The sequence below is a fragment of the Notolabrus celidotus genome, chromosome 7 (assembly GCF_009762535.1).
Source record: "Notolabrus celidotus isolate fNotCel1 chromosome 7, fNotCel1.pri, whole genome shotgun sequence".
NCBI classification, from domain to species: domain Eukaryota; kingdom Metazoa; phylum Chordata; class Actinopteri; order Labriformes; family Labridae; genus Notolabrus; species Notolabrus celidotus.
The window spans coordinates 34,192,290-34,213,137 of record NC_048278.1 but is presented as its reverse complement, the minus strand read 5'-3'; the positions used below and the strand labels follow the sequence as shown (position 1 = coordinate 34,213,137).

Here is a 20,848-nt window from a genome sequence, read left to right as displayed (position 1 = left end):
TGTGCCATGTTGTTCTCACCTATCTCCTTACTCGTTACCCAGTGTGTGTGCATGTGTGTGCGTGTGTGCGTGTGTGTGTGTGTATAGGCTCAAATCCTAATGACTTTGGTTATCCCCGTATTCCCCAGGCGTCACTAAGATGTTCATATTTCTTGTTTTGCAAAATGCTCCAGAAGCTGGCATGATATGTGTACGACTCTAGTTGGACTGCAGGGGTGTCGCCAGACCCCCTTTACTGGGGCACATGCCTCAGTATAAATGAGCTGTGCCCCAGTATCAGGGGCGGACTGGCCATGGGAAGTGAAGTAAAAGACTTTAGGTGCAGTTGTTAATGTGTTGCATCCACCGCAGTGTTTCCCATACATTCATTAATTCCTAAACAAGTGAAGTCCCACTATCCCCAGCACTGCTTGGGGTTAAAAAAAAAACATCATTAAATTCACAATGGTTTGAAAGCTTTCCCTGGTTATAATACTCTGTAAATAGAGATGCAGCTTTTTGTTTCTCATGTAGGATGTTTGGTAAACACATGAAACATGACACATTTGTGAGCACTGGTTTCACTAACTGGAAAAAAGCTCTGGATCTCTTTAGAGGGCACGAGAAAACACCTACTCATAAAAAGTGTGTGTGTGTGTGTGTGCGTGTGTGTGTGTGTGTGTGTGTGTATGGGTGTGTGTGTGTGTGTGAGGAAGGGGAAGTAGTAGGAGGCCTGTGCCCCAGTAGAGCTTTGTGCCTAGCAACGCCCCTGAGTTGGAGTATTATTTAACCAAGCATGCAAACAAACAGAGTACAGTGGAAACTTTATGTGAATATTGAAGATCCTTTATTATAGAAAAGTTCATTTTCTTTGAAATGAAGGGGATTGGTTCGTTATATGATTGAACAAGCAATTACATGATCACAGTGTTGTAGTGTTGTCTCTAACTCAACATTCATGCTTGTTAACATATGTTATTTTCAATGTTTTGGTGAATTCTGGTGAAAAAACTTGACATTATCATTCCTGAAAGTCTCTGAAAGGTCCAGCATAAGTAAAGTAGGTAATTGTTGTCTGACCCATTTAAAGGAGAATCAATCCAACATCTTCTCTCCCCTCACATGTTCATGTTTTCATCAGCACCTCGCTTCAGGTGGTGGAAGAAGAACATGGAGAACATCCCAGGTGTCTCAGGGGCTGCTGATGACCACCTTGATCCAGTCGGTGAGCCTGGTGATGCGGGTGTAGACACCATAGTAGTCCGGACGCCCGCAGCCTCTGCCCCAGCTCACCACACCTGCCAGGAACCAACGACCTGACGGCTCCTGGCAAACTAAGGGACCTCCAGAGTCTCCCTGATAGAGAGAGGAAAGGTTTGCTGAAATACAGGCGGCATCATATGTTCCTTCTGGTGAACATATAATGCTTTTAATAAATATTCACTCTCTTTAACTTTACTGCCTTTTGTATAACAAATGTAAACTAAAATGGGTTATATTGGGGTAGATTGTTTTTACACTGTATCTTACAAATGAAACATGAAAAGCTTTGGCTTTTTCAAGTGTTTTCATGTGTCATGAGTCTTGTTTCTTAATGTAACTGCAGTTAAAATATTCATTGAAAAACGGAAGGAGAGCCTCAGAGCTGCAGGAATTATCTTCCTCCACTTGAGGGCAGTGAAACTCCAGCTCCAAACTAAACACTGACAACATGTACACTACCTGTCAAAAGTTTGGAAACACCTTCTCATTCAAGGGTTTGTATTTATTTTAAGTATTTGAAACACTGTAGATTAATACTGAAGGCATCAACACTATGCAAGAACATATATGGAATTATTTTAAAGTGTTAAACAAAGCAGAATATGTTTTATATTTTAGATTCTGTAAAGTAGCCCCCTTTTTTCCTTCATGACAGCTTTGCACACTCTTGGTATTCTCTCAGTCTGCTTCATGAAGTGGTCTCCTGGAATGGTTTCTAATTAACATGAGCCTTATCAAGAGTTCATTTGTAGAATGACTTGCCTTCTTAATGTGTTTGAGACCATCAGTTGTGTTTTTCAGAGGTAGGGTTAGTACACAATGGGACTACTGTTGTAATCCAGATTATGGTAAAACCAGATTATTTCATAGTTTTGATGTCTTCAGTATTAAACTACAATGTTGAAAATATTTAAAATAATTAAAAACCATTGAATGAGAAGGTGTGTCCAAACTTTAAAGACATCCTGGACACTTAAACTTGTGAAATCATCCACTTTGTTACTCAGACAGTTGTTAATTTAGTCAGTCTGCTGTGTGGGGCTGGTCAGATATCATTCAGTGGGTTTGTGTAGCTGTTGTCTAAAAGCAAGCTGCCTTCTGCAAAAGCTAAAAACTCATGCATAAATTTATATTTACCTGACAGGCGTCTTTCTCCCCAGTGCGATAACCGGCGCAAAGCATTCTGGGAGTAACAAGCTGGCCATAGGAGCGTACACAAGCTTCCTCGCTGACCAGGCGAACATCCACCTTCTGAAGCACATTACTGGCACGGCCTGAAGAGGTCAGAGGGACACAGTCAGCCAGTGTTCATCCTGCTGGGATTCTTTCCTCATTGTGTTCAAGAGTTATATTTGCAACATCAAGCAAAGAGTCATATTTGATTACACTGTAAAGGAGAAATGATTCTTGAGTCTGCAGAAAACTCAAACTGACATCTGTAATGCTCAGTTTCCATTCACCTGCTGGAAGCCAATTCTAGAGCTGCAGATCACAGAACCATAAAACCCCCCGATGCACAAAATATTGTGGTGTTCAATGCCCATTAAAGCCACTTAAATGTGTTGAATTTCTAGGAAACTGTTTGTGCAGAACAATGTTTTTTAACACCTTCTTTTTCAATCTCACCTCTCACCTAGTTTCATTGTTTTCATTGTTCTTCAGAAACCACAACCAAGACACCACCAGACAGATCACTCTACCTGCTTCTTGCATCTTTTAATCTAATCCTGTTCATTTAATAGGTTTTCACTCTGCTATCTTAATGGCAAATTAATGTTCCTCCACAGAGACTTCCCACATCCAGTCACAATCAGAAAGTGCAACAGAAGAATGTTGTTTTAAAAGCTGCACAAATCCCCTTCCTGTGAAAAGACTGCATTAAACTCAGTCGGCAACCTCCGGCCTAAAAATATGAGGCCAATGTGGAGGTGCTAAAAACTGCAGTTCATCGAGGATCGGCTTGAGGCTGGCCTTGGAAGTACCAGAAACCACATACACACCAATTCTAAAAAGCCAATCTTTACAGCAGAAGAAAGAAAGAAAGAAGGAAAGAAAGAAGGAAAGAAAGAAAGCAACAAAGAAAGAAAGAAAGAAGAAAGGAAGGGCGGAAGGAAAGGAAGGATGGAAGGAAGTGTAGGAAGGAAGGAAAGAAAGAAAGAAAGACAGAAAGAAAGAAAGAAAGAAAGAAGAAAAGGAAGGAAGGAAGGAGGAAGGAAGGAAGGAAGGAAGGAAGGAAGGAGGAAGGGAAGGAAGGAAGGGAAAGAAAGAAGAAAGAAAGAAAGAAGGAAGGAAGGAAGGAAGGAAGGAAGGAAGGAGGAAGGAAAGAGAAGGAAGGAAAGAAAAGAAAGAAAGAAAGAAAAAGGAAGGAAGGAAGGAAAGAGAAGGAATGAAAGAAAAGAAAGAAAGAAGGAAGAAGGAAGAAATGAAAGAAAGAAAGAAGAAAGAAAGAAAGAAAAGAAAGAAAGAAAGGAAGGAAGGAAGAAGGAATGAAGGAAAGAAAGAAAGAAAGAAAGAAAGAAAGGAAGTAAGGAAGGAAGGAAGGAAGGAAGAAAAGAAAGAAAAAAAGAAATACAGAAAGAAAGAAGGAAGGAAGGAAGAAAGAAATAAAGAAAAAAAAGAAGGAATAAAAGAAGGAAATAAATAAAGAAAGAAGAAAGAATAAAGAAAAAAAAGAAAGAAAGAAAAAAAGGAAGGAAGGAAGGAAGGAAAGAATGAAGGAAAGAATGAAAGAAAGAAAGAAAGAAAGAAAGAAAGAAAGAAAGAAAGAAAGAAAGAAAGAAAGAAAGAAAGGAAGGAAGGAAGAAAGAAAGAAAGAAAGAAAGTAAAGAAGGAAAGAAAAAAAGAAAGAAAGAAAGAAAGGAAGGAAGGAAGGAAGGAAATAAATAAAGAAAGGAAAGAAGGAAAGAAAGTAAAGAAAGAAAAGAAATAAAGAAAAAAAGAAAGAAAGAGAGGAAGAAAGAAAGGAAGAAAAAAAAAGAAAGAAAGATAGTAAGAAAGGAAGAAAGAAAGAAAAGTTGTTGTTTTTAAGGGTGGGTTTCAGTTTTCAGACACTGTTTCTTCTAAATCAGATAAAAATAAACATCCTCAAACTACATGCACACAATGAAACATCTACTTTTGAGCATAGCTGTCTTATCCTAAAAAACAACATGACTGAATATTAGTATATCCAGCTCACTATGAGAAGACATTATATCTCAAAATGCTCAAATTAAACTTTGGAATCTTATTTCAAGTACAAGATGCTCTTAAACCTAGAGAAGTGCCGCTATGATACAACTCAAATTAAGGTGAATATATCTCAAATGAAGAAGAAAATTTGTTTGTGAAATTTATTTGTGCAAAAATCTTTTTTTTTAATGAAAAAATATTAATTGTTAGCATTCTGAGACACTAAGCTTTAAAATACTGGTAAAATATTACTTATAATAAGTTTTCCCTGCTAATTTTAAGATCACAGTTTTCTAAATATTATGTCTTATTTTAAGAAATCTTACCAAGCAAATTTTAATTGTTCTATTGGAAGTTTTTTTTTCTTATTTCAAGGTAAAAGTACCTTGAAATAAGTTTTTTTTTTTCTTGTTTTTTGGAGGGTAATTTTTTCAAGTGTATGGGAGGAGCAGATATTTTTTAAAGAGGTCAAAAAACCTGTCAAGATTAGGAAAGACTTCCTAAAAGGCCTCTCTGAAACACAAATGATTCCAGAAGAAAACTGCACCTTACAGACACTACACCACTATTACTTCATCCCTCACAATGCCCCAATTTTCCCTTCCCTCTGTCCCTCCTCACCTCCCTCACGGAGGGACCCCCAGCCAGTCACCCAGCAGAGCAGGTCAGGCTCCAGCTGGTGCGTGGGCGGAGGCAGGCAGGCGGGTCGAGCATGTACCACCAGCCTGTCGAGCTTCAGCAGGGCCAGGTCGTAGTCGTGGGACTCGTCATCGTAGTATTGGTGGAGGAGGATCCTCTGAACTCGAGCCACCTCCTCAGTGGGGCTGCTGCGGTTCAGGAGGAGTTTACCCAGGTACACCGTCCACATTGAAGGGGAGAACAGACTGCAAGACAGGGAGGAGGACGGTTACGCTTTACAGGGAGAAATGTTTTTTTCTTTAAGGTAACATTTCATGTCAACTTCATCATTTGAGATATATTCACCTTAATTTGAGTTGTATCATAGTGGCACTTCTCTAGGTTTAAGAGCATCTTGTACTTGAAATAAGATTCCAAAGTTTAATTTGAGCATGTTGAGATATAATGTCTTCTCATAGTGAGCTGGATATACTAATATTCAGTCATGTTGTTTTTTAGGATAAGACAGCTATGCTAAAAAGTAGATGTTTCATTGTGTGCATGTAGTTTGAGGATGTTTATTTTTATCTGATTTAGAAGAAACAGTGCCTGAAAACTGAAACCCACCCTTAAAAACAACAACTTTTCTTTCTTTCTTTTCTTCCTTCTTTCTTTCATTCTTTTATTCTTTCTTCCTTCCTTCCATCATTCCTTCCTTCCTTTCTTCCTTCTTTTTTCTTCTTTCTTTTTATTCTTTCTTTCTTTCGTTATTTTATTCTTCCTTCCTTCCTTCCTTCCTTCCTTCCTTTCTTTCTTTCTTTCTTTTATTCCTTCTTTCTTTCTTCTTTCTTTTCTTCCTTTTTTCCTTCCATCCATTCTTTCTTTCTTTCTTTCTTTCTTCCATTCTTTCTTTTCTTCTTTCTTCTTTCTTTTATTCCTTCTTTCTTTCGTTATTTTATTCTTTCTTTCTTTCTTTCTTTCTTTTATCAATGGAGCTGTTTTCTGATAGATACTCTAATAAATGCATTTACTTAAGTGGAGGGTTTGTCTTAAATCAAGATTGTCCATCTTCTACAAATAAGATCTCAGCTTGAAAAATGTTTGAAATGTAAAATAAACCTTGTTTCTTCTAAATTATAATTTAAAAAAAGATCATTTCAAGATTGTTTGACTTAACAAGATATTTAAGATGTCTTAAAACAAGTCCCTCTTTCTTGCTCAAATGTTACTTGTTAAGTAAATGTATCTTAAATCAAGTGGGAGAAGACATTTTGACTAAAAATGAGACAATTTCACTTGGTAATATTTTGAGTTTTTGCAGTGATCTCAATTACTGCTGACAAGAGCTGTATCTGTCTTGAAAATATACCACCTACTTTAGAATAAAGATTCAAATAAGTGTTTTGTTTTTATGTAAGATTACAACAAACACAAAACTCCTAAAAAAATTTAAAAAATTGTAAAAAAATAAAACCACAGGATTTAGGAAACTTTGCACAATTTGAAACAAGATTAAAAAACAAGATCTGCATCCACTAGTGTCAAACACTGTATATTTCATCCACTCTACTCTAAATGAGTCTGAGGAAGGAAAAGCCAAACATCACCCCAAAAGCATCAACCTTGGTTCTTAAATCTAATTCAGCAACTCAAACATTTCAAGCTCTTGAGACTTTTCCAGCAAAAGTTCACAAAAACTTTTTCAAACAACGTTGGTTTGAATCCAAAGACAGAATAAAATAAAACCAATGTGTTCCAACACTTCATTTAAACACAATATTCACAGTCTCAAACCTTCGGTCACATCTCTTTATCTTCCATGCAGTCATCCATCGTCTACACTCCTTATCCTGTACAGGGTCATGGAGGGGTGGAGCTTAAATGTGGTCATAATAAATGAAGGCATCATGCCAATTCAAGCTGTTTGGGGTCATACCTGCCAAAGCCTCAAAATATATGTCAAACACACATAATTGCATCAGTTTTTTTCTGACTTTAAAATACACCAGCATGAAGTCTGTCAGTCAGACTGAGTGTTGCAGATGTCTAACCTTATATAACCGAGACGCAGCAGGAGCACTGAGTGTAGATGAAGTCTGGAGAGACAAAAAACTTCTTCTCTACAACATGAGTAAAAACCTTTCTCTTATATTTGTCCTCTCCTCTGCCCTAGTTTTGAGAACATTTTAACACCTTAGTCAACACACACTTCCTCCACTCTCTTGCTGCACTCACCGGTCGTCATCAAAACAGTGAGCAGCAGACACCACCCACTGTCTGGAGATCAGCGTGCCCCCGCAGATGTGGGTACCTCGCACCTGCAGGCTGACCTGCCACGGCCACTCCCCTTCTGAGGCGTTTGTACCCCCGACGATACGGCTGGAGAACTGCCTCAGGCCGCAGTCTGACACACAGAGCAAAGCATGGGTGGATGTACTGATAGCTTGATATAATACTTATAGTACATATAATACTAAACAAGCAAAGCTGTACTAGAGAAATGTGTCTTTCTTCTTTCATTGTGGGAAAAAGAAAAAACTAGCTCTACATTAATTAAGAGTATTTTTCAATTTTTCTATAAAAGTGTGTCAAAAATAAAAAAATTTAAAACAATAAGAATAAATGTAATAATAAAAATGGCGTGATTATCTTCCTACCACACTGTTTCTCATCTGATGCGTCGGGGCAGTCAGTGACAAAGTCGCACTCTGGGTTTGGTTTCTTCAGACATGTTCCATCGGCACACACATAGGTCATATCTGTGCACTGCACAGCTGGACACACACACACACACACACACACACACACACACACACACACACACACACACACATATTTGTAATACTTTTGATGTAAAAGTCTTTGCAAAGAAATTCTCAAACGTACAGCATGTGTTGTGAAGAACTCAGGATGTAGGGTAGAAGACATCTCAGGAGGTGTAACTATGACCTACAGGCAGTGGTGTACTGTAATAGAGTTAAAGTACTTGAGTACACTTTTTGAGAATCTGTACTTTACTTGAGTATTATTTTTTGGGGAACTTATTACTTTTACTCCACTACATTCAGAAGACAATTATTGTACTTTTTACTCCACTACATTTCTATCAATGCTCTAGTTACTCACTATTTTTGCTGTGGAGTCAGCTCATGAATATTTATCTCTTTTCTGAAATCTGATCCCTAAGACAGTAACATGTGTTTGTGTAGTTCTGTTTGTCTCAGTGGTTTAGTCATACCTGTATATCGTGCGTCTCCACAGTTGAACGTGGAGCAAACACAGAGCAGATTTCACTCAGATCAGGCAGTTCATTTCGAGGTGGTAATGATGGCTATAATTCTCCACCTGAGCTCCCATGTCCATATCTTCAGCCCGTGTTAGAGGTTTTTGAAATGAAGAATGATACTTATTGTTTAGAATGTTCTCTCTGTTTACCACTCTGCCCAAACAAACAAACATTCACTGTCCAACCTGAGAAAGCGTGTTGAGCTATAACATTTGTTTCATTCCAGATGAACATTTCAAACTAAGTTGTCTGTGTTTGGAGTAACTTAGGTGCTGTTTTTATTCCATGGTATGTATGTAATGTAATGTAACCGAATGTACTCCTATGTATTCTTAACTGCATTTATGTATAATGAAAATACAATGTTTTGAGATTTTTTAAGAAGTACCTTGAATACTTAAGTATTTTTAAAAGTAAGTACTTCAGTACTTTAACTCAAGTAATAATCTGACAGAGCAACTTTCACTTGTATTGGAGTAATATATGACCTGGTGTATCTTTACTTTGACTTAAGTAATGAAGCTGTGTACTTTGTCCACCACTGCCTCCAGGTAGATAAGGTATAAGGACGTACTGACTGTAAATAGCTGTGAGGTATTTTGTGTGTGTGTGACATCTGATACGTTGAGTCTGTACATGTGGTTTGAATATGTTACCATCTGTACAGTTCATCTCGTCCGTTGCTTCAGGGCAGTCCGGGTGTTGGTCGCACACCTTGTAGTAATCCACACACTGGCTGTCCTCTGGACACTGGAACTGTGCCACACACACTGAAACACACACAAACACACTGTAATGGCAACTTTTTTAGCAAAAACCTTCTGGGCCACTTCTGCAGGTTGTGATATTTCTGGCTTGTGTGTTGCAAAACAGGTTTACTCAAAAAATGGAATGGATGCCATATAAAATGAACCCTCCTGTTATGTTCGTTTCTCTGGAACAGCAATAATGTTCCTGGGTCAATTTGTCCCAGGGCATATTCAATTATCCAAAAGTGTCAGAACCACCAAAAAATCCCAATACACATTTTTTAAATCTAATTTTTAACTCCATTACTAACCATTTAAATCAATATTTAGTCCATTGGTGTTCTTTAATTCTCACAGATCATAGTTCAATGTGGACAACTCACTTGTTTTTCATGAAAATTCATGTTAAAACATTTTTAATGTACATTGGAAGGTCCTAAATATAAATACAATAGTTTTACTTTTTGATTTTTTTTCTTTTTATGAAGTGATGTTAATAAATGAACACAAGACACCTCTTCTGTCACATGCTGCCCAGATTTTTAAGCTTCATTTAGCTGGTTTGGAAGGCACATATTGCATTAAATAGACTTTAAAAGGGTCAATTTGACCCACAACATGACAGGAGGGTTAAACAAACTGAGAATTTATTAAAAAATATCATTGTTGTTTTTTCTTATGTAAGTAATGTGAGGTTTGGGTGGGAGGGGCTTGGGGTTATGGTCATGAAAAGGCCAGTACAGTTGTTGTATTTAAGTACTGCCATTGGTGCAAACGCTCTTTGTATCTGGACAATATTTCTTACTGGCAATTCCCAAGGTGTTAAACGAAAGCAGGATGGAACTGGATTGCGTGATCCTCTGGAAATGTGTTCAAAATGGCTACCATGCTGATCAGTAGAAAAAACTCAAACTGGACTCACCAAAATAAAAACCTGTGTTTCAAAATAAAAGCCTGTGTTTCAAAATAAAAGCATTGAGAACAAAAACGTTTTTACAACTGTGTTCTCCTCCTGCTCCTCGGTAACGGCCATGTTAAAGCTGAACAGCTGGATTGCAAAGCAGACACATGTAGCTCTCCAACAACAGACAACACCACTGACCACTGTTCTCTTTGATGAAATTACCATGGCAACACAGAAACTGAATGTGATGAAAGATCACTGGCAATTTTTTTTTTGACTATGACATCACAAAGTAGTTTAGAGTGTTGAGTCAGGGTAGGCTGTAAACCACAAAAGCCAACAAGCAGCTCACAGATCCAGACCTGAGACACAACCGTGTGGAAAAAGACTTTGCGAATCGCTTTTAATTCTTTTAAACCTAACAATGTCATCAGCATTAGCAACGACTTTTTCAAAAATGTGGACTAAACTAACAGCACCAAAGCTCAAGAGCTGTTTAAAGAGCCCATGGAAAGATTCTGAGGGAATCCCAAAGAAGAAAGTGAAATTTAATTCGATGGTCGAAATATGTTACTTTACTAGAAAGGAGAAGGAGTCCGTACCAGAAGTTGGGGGCTCTAATCAGCTCCAGTACCCGACTACAACTGAGCGAAACCTCCTCCCATCTGCCCGAGTTATGATGAAAGAGGAGGAATATGATAAACAGCGCAAGGTGAAGAAGCAGCCTGTTGAGACTAATAGAAGGAAGAGGCCGCTCTGGGAGCAGAGATGGAGAAAACAGACTAAAGATTACATCAGGATATCTGAGGCAGAGCTCGAAGAACTGAATAACACCCCGATACATTCAGTTCCACTTTCATTAAGACATTTAAAAAAAGATGACATAATAATTCAAGATCTAAAGAACCAGCTGAATGAAGCAGGTAACCACCACCTGCGTCATGCCTCCATATCCCTGGACCTTGTGGACACCTTGTCGGAAGATGAGGATGAGTTGAAGACATTAGAGGCTCAGTTGGAGGAAAGTGCCTCCAAACTTAGAGCTCAGGAGGACAATAGTCAGGCGCTGCAGAAGGAGGTGGAGGACCTCAGAGAACAGCTTCAAAGGAGGGAACCAATCAGTCCCACTACAGAGACAGTCAAACCAAGACATGAGATAGTTGAGGAAGACTCTGAGACGATCCAAGAAGAACATCCAGTGGACAAGGAGGAAAAACAGACAAAGCTCAAGAGCTATGTAAAGCACCCATTGAAAGATTCTGGGGAAATCCTAAAGAACGGAGGGCAATTTAATTCTGTGGTCAGTGTATGTTCCTTTACTAGTAAGGAGGAGTACGTGACTGCAACTGAGGGAAACCTCCTCCCATCTGCCCGAGTTATGATGGAAGAGGATGAATACCATAAACAGCGCAAGGTGAAGAAGCAGCGCAAGGTGAAGAAGCTGCGCAAGGTTAAGACTAATAGAAGGGAGAGCCAACCCTGGGAGCAGAAATGGCGAAAACAGACTGAAGAATACATCAGGAGATATGATGCTGAACTCGATGTACTGAATAGGATCCTGATATTTTCGGCTAGAGATACAAAAGGACGTGGCTTAAAGATTAAAAATCTAAAGAAGAAGATGTATGATGGAATGTACCTGCACCTGGTTCATTGCTCCAGATCCTTGAATCTCGTGGACACCATCAAAGTCCAACATGAGCAGAAGTGGAAGACATTAGAGGCTCAGTTGGAGGAAAGTGCCTCCAAACTTAGAGCTCAGGAGGACATTAGTCAGGCGCTGCAGAAGGAGGTGGAGGACCTCAGAGAACAGCTTCAAACGAGGGAACCAATCAGTCCCACTACAGAGACAGTCAAACCAAGACATGAGATGGTTGAAGAAGACACTGAGACAATCCAAGAAGAACATCCAGTGGACAAGGAGGAAAAACAGACAGTCCAGGAAGAACAACAGACTGTCCAGGAGGAACCTCAGATGGTCCAGGAAGAACAACAGACTGTCCAGGAGGAACCTCAGATGGTCCAGGAAGAACAACTTGAGCATAAGTTGAAGACATTAGAGGCTCAGTTGGAGGAAAGGGCCTCCAAACTTAGAGCTCTGAAGGACATTAGTCAGGCGCTGCAGAAGGAGGTGAAGGAGGTCAGAGAACAGCTTCGAAGGAGGGAACCAATCAGTCCCACTACAGAGACAGTCAAACCAAGACATGAGATGGTTGAAGAAGACCCTGAGACAATCCAGGAAGAACATCCAGTGGACAAGGAGGAAAAACAGACAGTCCAGGAAAAACCTCAGACGGTCCATGACGTACATTCCATGATCAAGGAGGAACAACAGACTGTCCAGGAAGAACAGGCTGTCCAGGAAGACCCTGAGACGATCCAAGAAGAACATCCAGTGGACAAGGAGGAACACGAGGAGAATATCTCTCTCTGGAGGAGGTTCAAAAAATTTCTCACTCCAAAACACAAACGTTTATATAAGTCCAAACGCATGAAGAAAGAGAAGGAAGAGGCCAGTGTTTCCATGTGAAGAATCTTGTAGTTTCTGACTGCCAGGACTTCACTTGTTGACACGTCTGGGTTTTCCCCGGGTACTCCGGTTAGCCCACACAGTAAAAGTTTGATTTTTTTTTGTATCTTTACCGATTGAAAAAAATAAAATGATTGGAAAAAAAAAAAGTTTATATTTACGTCTGTATGTATATAACAATATAATTTACTGTTACTCATCAGGTTACTGAATTGTGTCAGGTAATTCTCTAACAAACTATTTGTTTATCATTTATTTCATTTATATCCAATATCTGGTTTTGGTTCCTAAATGCTAACTTTGGCTTTCAGTTGTAATAATGATAATAATAATAATGATAATAAAAATTATTATTATTATTATAATTATAATAACCGTATTTATATAGCACCTTTAAAAACAAGTGTTTACAAAGTGTTTTGACAAGGAGGAGGAATATTAGCAACGCAAAACAGAATAGAACGTGAGGTTAAAAAGAATAAAGTGGTGGGACAAAAGACCAATACATCATTTTTTTTTTTTTTTTATATTTTATTTGTAACTTTTGTAATGTAACAACAAGACAAAACAAATGCAATCAAACAGGGGCTCAGACATGTGAAATGAAATAAAATAAAATTAATAATATGAAAAATAAAAAACAGAAAAATTAATTAATAGAAAACACGTGAAGAAAATGTTAGTTGAGAAATGATTTTAAATAACAAACTAAACAAAGATAAGTAATAAAATAAATAGAAATACATATATACACATAAACACACATATGCACACACATGCATACGTATGCATACACATTAGGGGTGGTTAATCGGTCCGATTTCGATTTGCAAAGAGGGTGAAAGCTTTCAGGAACACAACGATCCTAGACTTTGAGGACCAGGTTTAACAACAGGATGGTTGGATGTTCGTTTTTTTTCCTCAGCTGTAAATAACCAGTTAACAATATACATGTTCCAATTTTCATCACTTATACATGTTTCTTTCCCCTCTTCAATTATACTCAAAAAATGGGTTTCAGCTACTTCAAAACTTTTATGTAATAAGTTAAGACAAACATTCTGAGTTATTTCAACTTGATCTGGTTTACAGTGTGGTTAGATGGTTTGGTTTGTCTCTGGAGTTTCCCTGTGGGGCTTTTAAAAGAAAAAAAACAAAAACAAGTCAAATCTTATAGAAACCATCAGGCAGTGCTTTAAGATTTGTCTTATTGACATTTAGCACATATATGAAGGTAGAGCCATCTCTGCGACAAGTCATAGTTCAGGACCCCCAGCACCCTTTACATGAGGAGTTTTAGCTGCTTCCATCAGGGAGAAGGTTCGGTCTTCAGGTGCAGCATGAACAGATACAGAGTTGGCTACAATTGCCCCACTGGGACATTACAGTTATACTCCACTTTACAGAGGGCATGGTGGGTAATTTACAGAAGTTACAGTTGAAACCAGAAGTTTACATACACTCTATAAAAAGACACATCATCTTTTTTTCTCACTGTCTGACATCAAATCAGACTTAATGTTTCTTGTTTTAGGTCAGTTAGGATCAACAAAATTAGTTATATTTGCTAAATGTCAGTATATTGAGAGAGATAATTTATTGGAGGTTTTAGTATTACTCTCTTCAAAGTCAAAAGTTTGTTACATACATTAAGATTACTGTGCCTTTAAACAATTTGGGAAAGCCCAGATGATGATGATGATGATGATGGCTTTGGAAGCATTTGATAGGTTTATTGACAACAATTGAGTTAACTGGAGGCACACTTGTGGATGTATTTTATTGGCACAACTCAAACACACTGCTTCCTCGTGAGACATCATGGGAAAATCAAAAGAAATCAGCCAAGATATCAGGAAGAGAATTGTCGACCTCCACAACTCTGGTTCCGCCCGGGGTACAATTTCCAGATGCCTGAAGGTGCCACATCCATCTGTGCAAACAATTATACACAAGTATAAACACCATGGGAATGTCCAGGCATCATCCCGCCCAGGAAGGAGACTGCTCCTGTGTCCCAGAGATGAACTTTCATTGCTGCAAAATGTGTTTATCAACCCCAGAACAAAAGCAGAAAACCATGGGAAGATGCTGGCTGAAGCTGGTGAGAAAGTGTCATTGTCCACAAAATCCCAATACACATTTTTTAAATCTAATTTTTAACTCCATTACTAACCATTTAAATCAATATTTAGTCCATTGGTGTTCTTTAATTCTCACAGATCATAGTTCAATGTGGACAACTCACTTGTTTTTCATGAAAATTCATGTTAAAACATTTTTAATGTACATTGGAAGGTCCTAAATATAAATACAATAGTTTTACTTTTTGAATTTTTTTCTTTTTATGAAGTGATGTTAATAAATGAACACAAGACACCTCTTCTGTCACATGCTGCCCAGATTTTTAAGCTTCATTTAGCTGGTTTGGAAGGCACATATTGCATTAAATAGACTTTAAAAGGGTCAATTTGACCCACAACATGACAGGAGGGTTAAACAAACTGAGAATTTATTAAAAAATATCATTGTTGTTTTTTCTTATGTAAGTAATGTGAGGTTTGGGTGGGAGGGGCTTGGGGTTATGGTCATGAAAAGGCCAGTACAGTTGTTGTATTTAAGTACTGCCATTGGTGCAAACGCTCTTTGTATCTGGACAATATTTCTTACTGGCAATTCCCAAGGTGTTAAACAAAAGCAGGATGGAACTGGATTGCGTGATCCTCTGGAAATGTGTTCAAAATGGCTACCATGCTGATCAGTAGAAAAAACTCAAACTGGACTCACCAAAATAAAAACCTGTGTTTCAAAATAAAAGCCTGTGTTTCAAAATAAAAGCATTGAGAACAAAAACGTTTTTACAACTGTGTTCTCCTCCTGCTCCTCGGTAACGGCCATGTTAAAGCTGAACAGCTGGATTGCAAAGCAGACACATGTAGCTCTCCAACAACAGACAACACCACTGACCACTGTTCTCTTTGATGAAATTACCATGGCAACACAGAAACTGAATGTGATGAAAGATCACTGGCAATTTTTTTTTGACTATGACATCACAAAGTAGTTTGGAGTGTTGAGTCAGGGTAGGCTGTAAACCACAAAAGCCAACAAGCAGCTCACAGATCCAGACCTGAGACACAACCGTGTGGAAAAAGACTTTGCGAATCGCTTTTAATTCTTTTAAACCTAACAATGTCATCAGCATTAGCAACGACTTTTTCAAAAATGTGGACTAAACTAACAGCACCAAAGCTCAAGAGCTGTTTAAAGAGCCCATGGAAAGATTCTGAGGGAATCCCAAAGAAGAAAGTGAAATTTAATTCGATGGTCGAAATATGTTACTTTACTAGAAAGGAGAAGGAGTCCGTACCAGAAGTTGGGGGCTCTAATCAGCTCCAGTACCCGACTACAACTGAGCGAAACCTCCTCCCATCTGCCCGAGTTATGATGAAAGAGGAGGAATATGATAAACAGCGCAAGGTGAAGAAGCAGCCTGTTGAGACTAATAGAAGGAAGAGGCCGCTCTGGGAGCAGAGATGGAGAAAACAGACTAAAGATTACATCAGGATATCTGAGGCAGAGCTCGAAGAACTGAATAACACCCCGATACATTCAGCTCCACTTTCATTAAGACATTTAAAAAAAGATGACATAATAATTCAAGATCTAAAGAACCAGCTGAATGAAGCAGGTAACCACCACCTGCGTCATGCCTCCATATCCCTGGACCTTGTGGACACCTTGTCGGAAGATGAGGATGAGTTGAAGACATTAGAGGCTCAGTTGGAGGAAAGTGCCTCCAAACTTAGAGCTCAGGAGGACAATAGTCAGGCGCTGCAGAAGGAGGTGGAGGACCTCAGAGAACAGCTTCAAAGGAGGGAACCAATCAGTCCCACTACAGAGACAGTCAAACCAAGACATGAGATAGTTGAGGAAGACCCTGAGACGATCCAAGAACAACATCCAGTGGACAAGGAGGAAAAACAGACAAAGCTCAAGAGCTATGTAAAGCACCCATTGAAAGATTCTGGGGAAATCCTAAAGAACGGAGGGCAATTTAATTCTGTGGTCAGTGTATGTTCCTTTACTAGTAAGGAGGAGTACGTGACTGCAACTGAGGGAAACCTCCTCCCATCTGCCCGAGTTATGATGGAAGAGGATGAATACCATAAACAGCGCAAGGTGAAGAAGCAGCGCAAGGTGAAGAAGCTGCGCAAGGTTAAGACTAATAGAAGGGAGAGCCAACCCTGGGAGCAGAAATGGCGAAAACAGACTGAAGAATACATCAGGAGATATGATGCTGAACTCGATGTACTGAATAGGATCCTGATATTTTCGGCTAGAGATACAAAAGGACGTGGCTTAAAGATTAAAAATCTAAAGAAGAAGATGTATGATGGAATGTACCTGCACCTGGTTCATTGCTCCAGATCCTTGAATCTCGTGGACACCATCAAAGTCCAACATGACCAGAAGTGGAAGACATTAGAGGCTCAGTTGGAGGAAAGTGCCTCCAAACTTAGAGCTCAGGAGGACATTAGTCAGGCGCTGCAGAAGGAGGTGGAGGACCTCAGAGAACAGCTTCAAACGAGGGAACCAATCAGTCCCACTACAGAGACAGTCAAACCAAGACATGAGATGGTTGAAGAAGACCCTGAGACGATCCAAGAAGAACCTCAGATGGTCCATGACGTACATTCCATGATCGAGGAGGAACAACAGATTGTCCAGGAAGAACAGGCTGTCCAGGAAGACCCTGAGACGATCCAAGAAGAACATCCAGTGGACAAGGAGGAAAAACAGACAGTCCAGGAAGAACAACAGACAGTCCAGGAGGAACCTCAGATGGTCCAGGAAGAACAACTTGAGCATAAGTTGAAGACATTAGAGGCTCAGTTGGAGGAAAGGGCCTCCAAACTTAGAGCTCTGAAGGACATTAGTCAGGCGCTGCAGAAGGAGGTGAAGGAGGTCAGAGAACAGCTTCGAAGGAGGGAACCAATCAGTCCCACTACAGAGACAGTCAAACCAAGACATGAGATGGTTGAAGAAGACCCTGAGACAATCCAAGAAGAACATCCAGTGGACAAGGAGGAAAAACAGACAGTCCAGGAAAAACCTCAGACGGTCCATGACGTACATTCCATGATCGAGGAGGAACAACAGACTGTCCAGGAAGAACAGGCTGTCCAGGAAGACCCTGATACGATCCAAGAAGAACATCCAGTGGACAAGGAGGAACACGAGGAGAATATCTCTCTCTGGAGGAGGTTCAAAAAATTTCTCACTCCAAAACACAAACGTTTATATAAGTCCAAACGCATGAAGAAAGAGAAGGAAGAGGCCAGTGTTTCCATGTGAAGAATCTTGTAGTTTCTGACTGCCAGGACTTCACTTGTTGACACGTCTGGGTTTTCCCCGGGTACTCCGGTTAGCCCACACAGTAAAAGTTTGATTTTTTTTTTTATCTTTACCGATTGAAAAAAATAAAATGATTGGAAAAAAAAAAAGTTTATATTTACGTCTGTATGTATATAACAATATAATTTACAGTTACTCATCAGGTTACTGAATTGTGTCAGGTAATTCTCTAACAAACTATTTGTTTATCATTTATTTCATTTATATCCAATATCTGGTTTTGGCTCCTAAATGCTAACTTTGGCTTTCAGTTGTAATAATGATAATAATAATAATGATAATAACAATAATAATTATTATTATAATAACTGTATTTATATAGCACCTTTAAAAACAAGTGTTTACAAAGTGTTTTGACAAGGAGGAGGAATATTAGCAACGCAAAACAGAATAGAACGTGAGGTTAAAAAGAATAAAGTGGTGGGACAAAAGACCAATACATCATTTTTTTTTTTTTTTATATTTTATTTGTAACTTTTGTAATGTAACAACAAGACAAAACAAATGCAATCAAACAGGGGCTCAGATATGTGAAATGAAATAAAATAAAATTGATAATATGAAAAATAAAAAACAGAAAAATTAATTAATAGAAAACACGTGAAGAAAATGTTAGTTGAGAAATGATTTTAAATAACAAAATAAACAAAGATAAGTAATAAAATAAATAGAAATACATATATACACATAAACACACATATGCACACACATGCATACGTATGCATACACATTAGGGGTGGTTAATCGGTCCGATTTCGATTTGCAAAGAGGGTGAAAGCTCTTCAGGAACACAACGATCCTAGACTTTGAGGACCAGGTTTAACAACAGGATGGTTGGATGTTCGTTTTTTTCCTCAGCTGTAAATAACCAGTTAACAATATACATGTTCCAATTTTCATCACTTATACATGTTTCTTTCCCCTCTTCAATTATACTCAAAAAATGGGTTTCAGCTACTTCAGAACTTTTATGTAATCAGTTAAGACAAACATTCTGAGTTATTTCAACTTGATCTGGTTTACAGTGTGGTTAGATGGTTTGGTTTGTCTCTGGAGTTTCCCTGTGGGGCTTTTAAAAGAAAAAAAACAAAAACAAGTCAAATCTTATAGAAACCATCAGGCAGTGCTTTAAGATTTGTCTTATTGACATTTAGCACATATATGAAGGTAGAGCCATCTCTGCGACAAGTCATAGTTCAGGACCCCCAGCATCCTTTACATGAGGAGTTTTAGCTGCTTCCATCAGGGAGAAGGTTCGGTCTTCAGGTGCAGCATGAACAGATACAGAGTTGGCTACAATTGCCCCACTGGGACATTACAGTTATACTCCACTTTACAGAGGGCATGGTGGGTAATTTACAGAAGTTACAGTTGAAACCAGAAGTTTACATACACTCTATAAAAAGACACATCATCTTTTTTTCTCACTGTCTGACATCAAATCAGACTTAATGTTTCTTGTTTTAGGTCAGTTAGGATCAACAAAATTAGTTATATTTGCTAAATGTCAGTATATTGAGAGAGATAATTTATTGGAGGTTTTAGTATTACTCTCTTCAAAGTCAAAAGTTTGTTACATACATTAAGATTACTGTGCCTTTAAACAATTTGGGAAAGCCCAGATGATGATGATGATGATGGCTTTGGAAGCATTTGATAGGTTTATTGACAACAACTGAGTTAACTGGAGGCACACTTGTGGATGTATTTTATTGGCACAACTCAAACACACTGCTTCCTCGTGAGACATCATGGGAAAATCAAAAGAAATCAGCCAAGATATCAGGAAGAGAATTGTCGACCTCCACAACTCTGGTTCCGCCCGGGGTACAATTTCCAGATGCCTGAAGGTGCCACATCCATCTGTGCAAACAATTATACACAAGTATAAACACCATGGGAATGTCCAGGCATCATCCCGCCCAGGAAGGAGACTGCTCCTGTGTCCCAGAGATGAACTTTCATTGCTGCAAAATGTGTTTATCAACCCCAGGTCAAAAGCAGAAAACCATGGGAAGATGCTGGCTGAAGCTGGTGAGAAAGTGTCATTGTCCACAAAATCCCAATACACATTTTTTAAATCTAATTTTTAACTCCATTACTAACCATTTAAATCAATATTTAGTCCATTGGTGTTCTTTAATTCTCACAGATCATAGTTCAATGTGGACAACTCACTTGTTTTTCATGAAAATTCATGTTAAAACATTTTTAATGTACATTGGAAGGTCCTAAATATAAATACAATAGTTTTACTTTTTGAATTTTTTTCTTTTTATGAAGTGATGTTAATAAATGAACACAAGACACCTCTTCTGTCACATGCTGCCCAGATTTTTAAGCTTCATTTAGCTGGTTTGGAAGGCACATATTGCATTAAATAGACTTTAAAAGGGTCAATTTGACCAACAACATGACAGGAGGGTTAAACAAACTGAGAATTTATTAAAAAATATCATTGTTGTTTTTTCTTATGTAAGTAATGTGAGGTTTGGGTGGGAGGGGCTTGGGGTTATGGTCATGAAAAGGCCAGTACAGTTGTTGTATTTAAGTACTGCCATTGGTGCAAACGCTCTTTGTATCTGGACAATATTTCTTACTGGCAATTCCCAAGGTGTTAAACGAAAGCAGGATGGAACTGGATTGCGTGATCCTCTGGAAATGTGTTCAAAATGGCTACCATGCTGATCAGTAGAAAAAACTCAAACTGGACTCACCAAAATAAAAACCTGTGTTTCAAAATAAAAGCCTGTGTTTCAAAATAAAAGCATTGAGAACAAAAACGTTTTTACAACTGTGTCCTCCTCCTGCTCCTCGGTAACGGCCATGTTAAAGCTGAACAGCTGGATTGCAAAGCAGACACATGTAGCTCTCCAACAACAGACAACACCACTGACCACTGTTCTCTTTGATGAAATTACCATGGCAAC

General features: G+C 38.6%; 2 protein-coding genes across 18 annotated transcripts in view; one reads left to right on the top strand and one right to left on the bottom strand.

The window, feature by feature from the left end:
• Positions 1–809: 809 nt before the first annotated feature.
• On the bottom strand, positions 810–10,821 carry LOC117815436 (transmembrane protease serine 6-like). The gene is made up of 7 exons (XM_034687164.1): positions 9,872–10,821; positions 8,974–9,087; positions 7,689–7,805; positions 7,267–7,435; positions 5,035–5,297; positions 2,380–2,516; positions 810–1,335 (listed from the first exon to the last, which is right to left on the bottom strand). Coding segments are annotated over exons 1-7 (966 nt in total). The 5' UTR covers positions 9,873–10,821; the 3' UTR covers positions 810–1,170.
• LOC117815433 (golgin subfamily A member 6-like protein 22) overlaps positions 10,087–20,848 on the top strand; it is a 23,816-nt gene continuing 13,054 nt past the window's right edge. For 2 of the 17 annotated variants that reach the window (XM_034687147.1, XM_034687161.1), the window contains exons 1-3: positions 10,087–11,870; positions 11,937–12,216; positions 17,278–17,354. In XM_034687147.1, coding sequence (XP_034543038.1) covers positions 10,395–11,870; positions 11,937–12,216; positions 17,278–17,354 — 1,833 coding nt within the window. In that variant the 5' untranslated portion in view covers positions 10,087–10,394. Of the gene's footprint in view, positions 11,871–11,936; positions 12,217–15,577; positions 17,359–20,848 lie in introns of those variants that run through there. The other 15 variants (XM_034687160.1, XM_034687148.1, XM_034687155.1 and 12 more) reach the window with 14 other exon arrangements.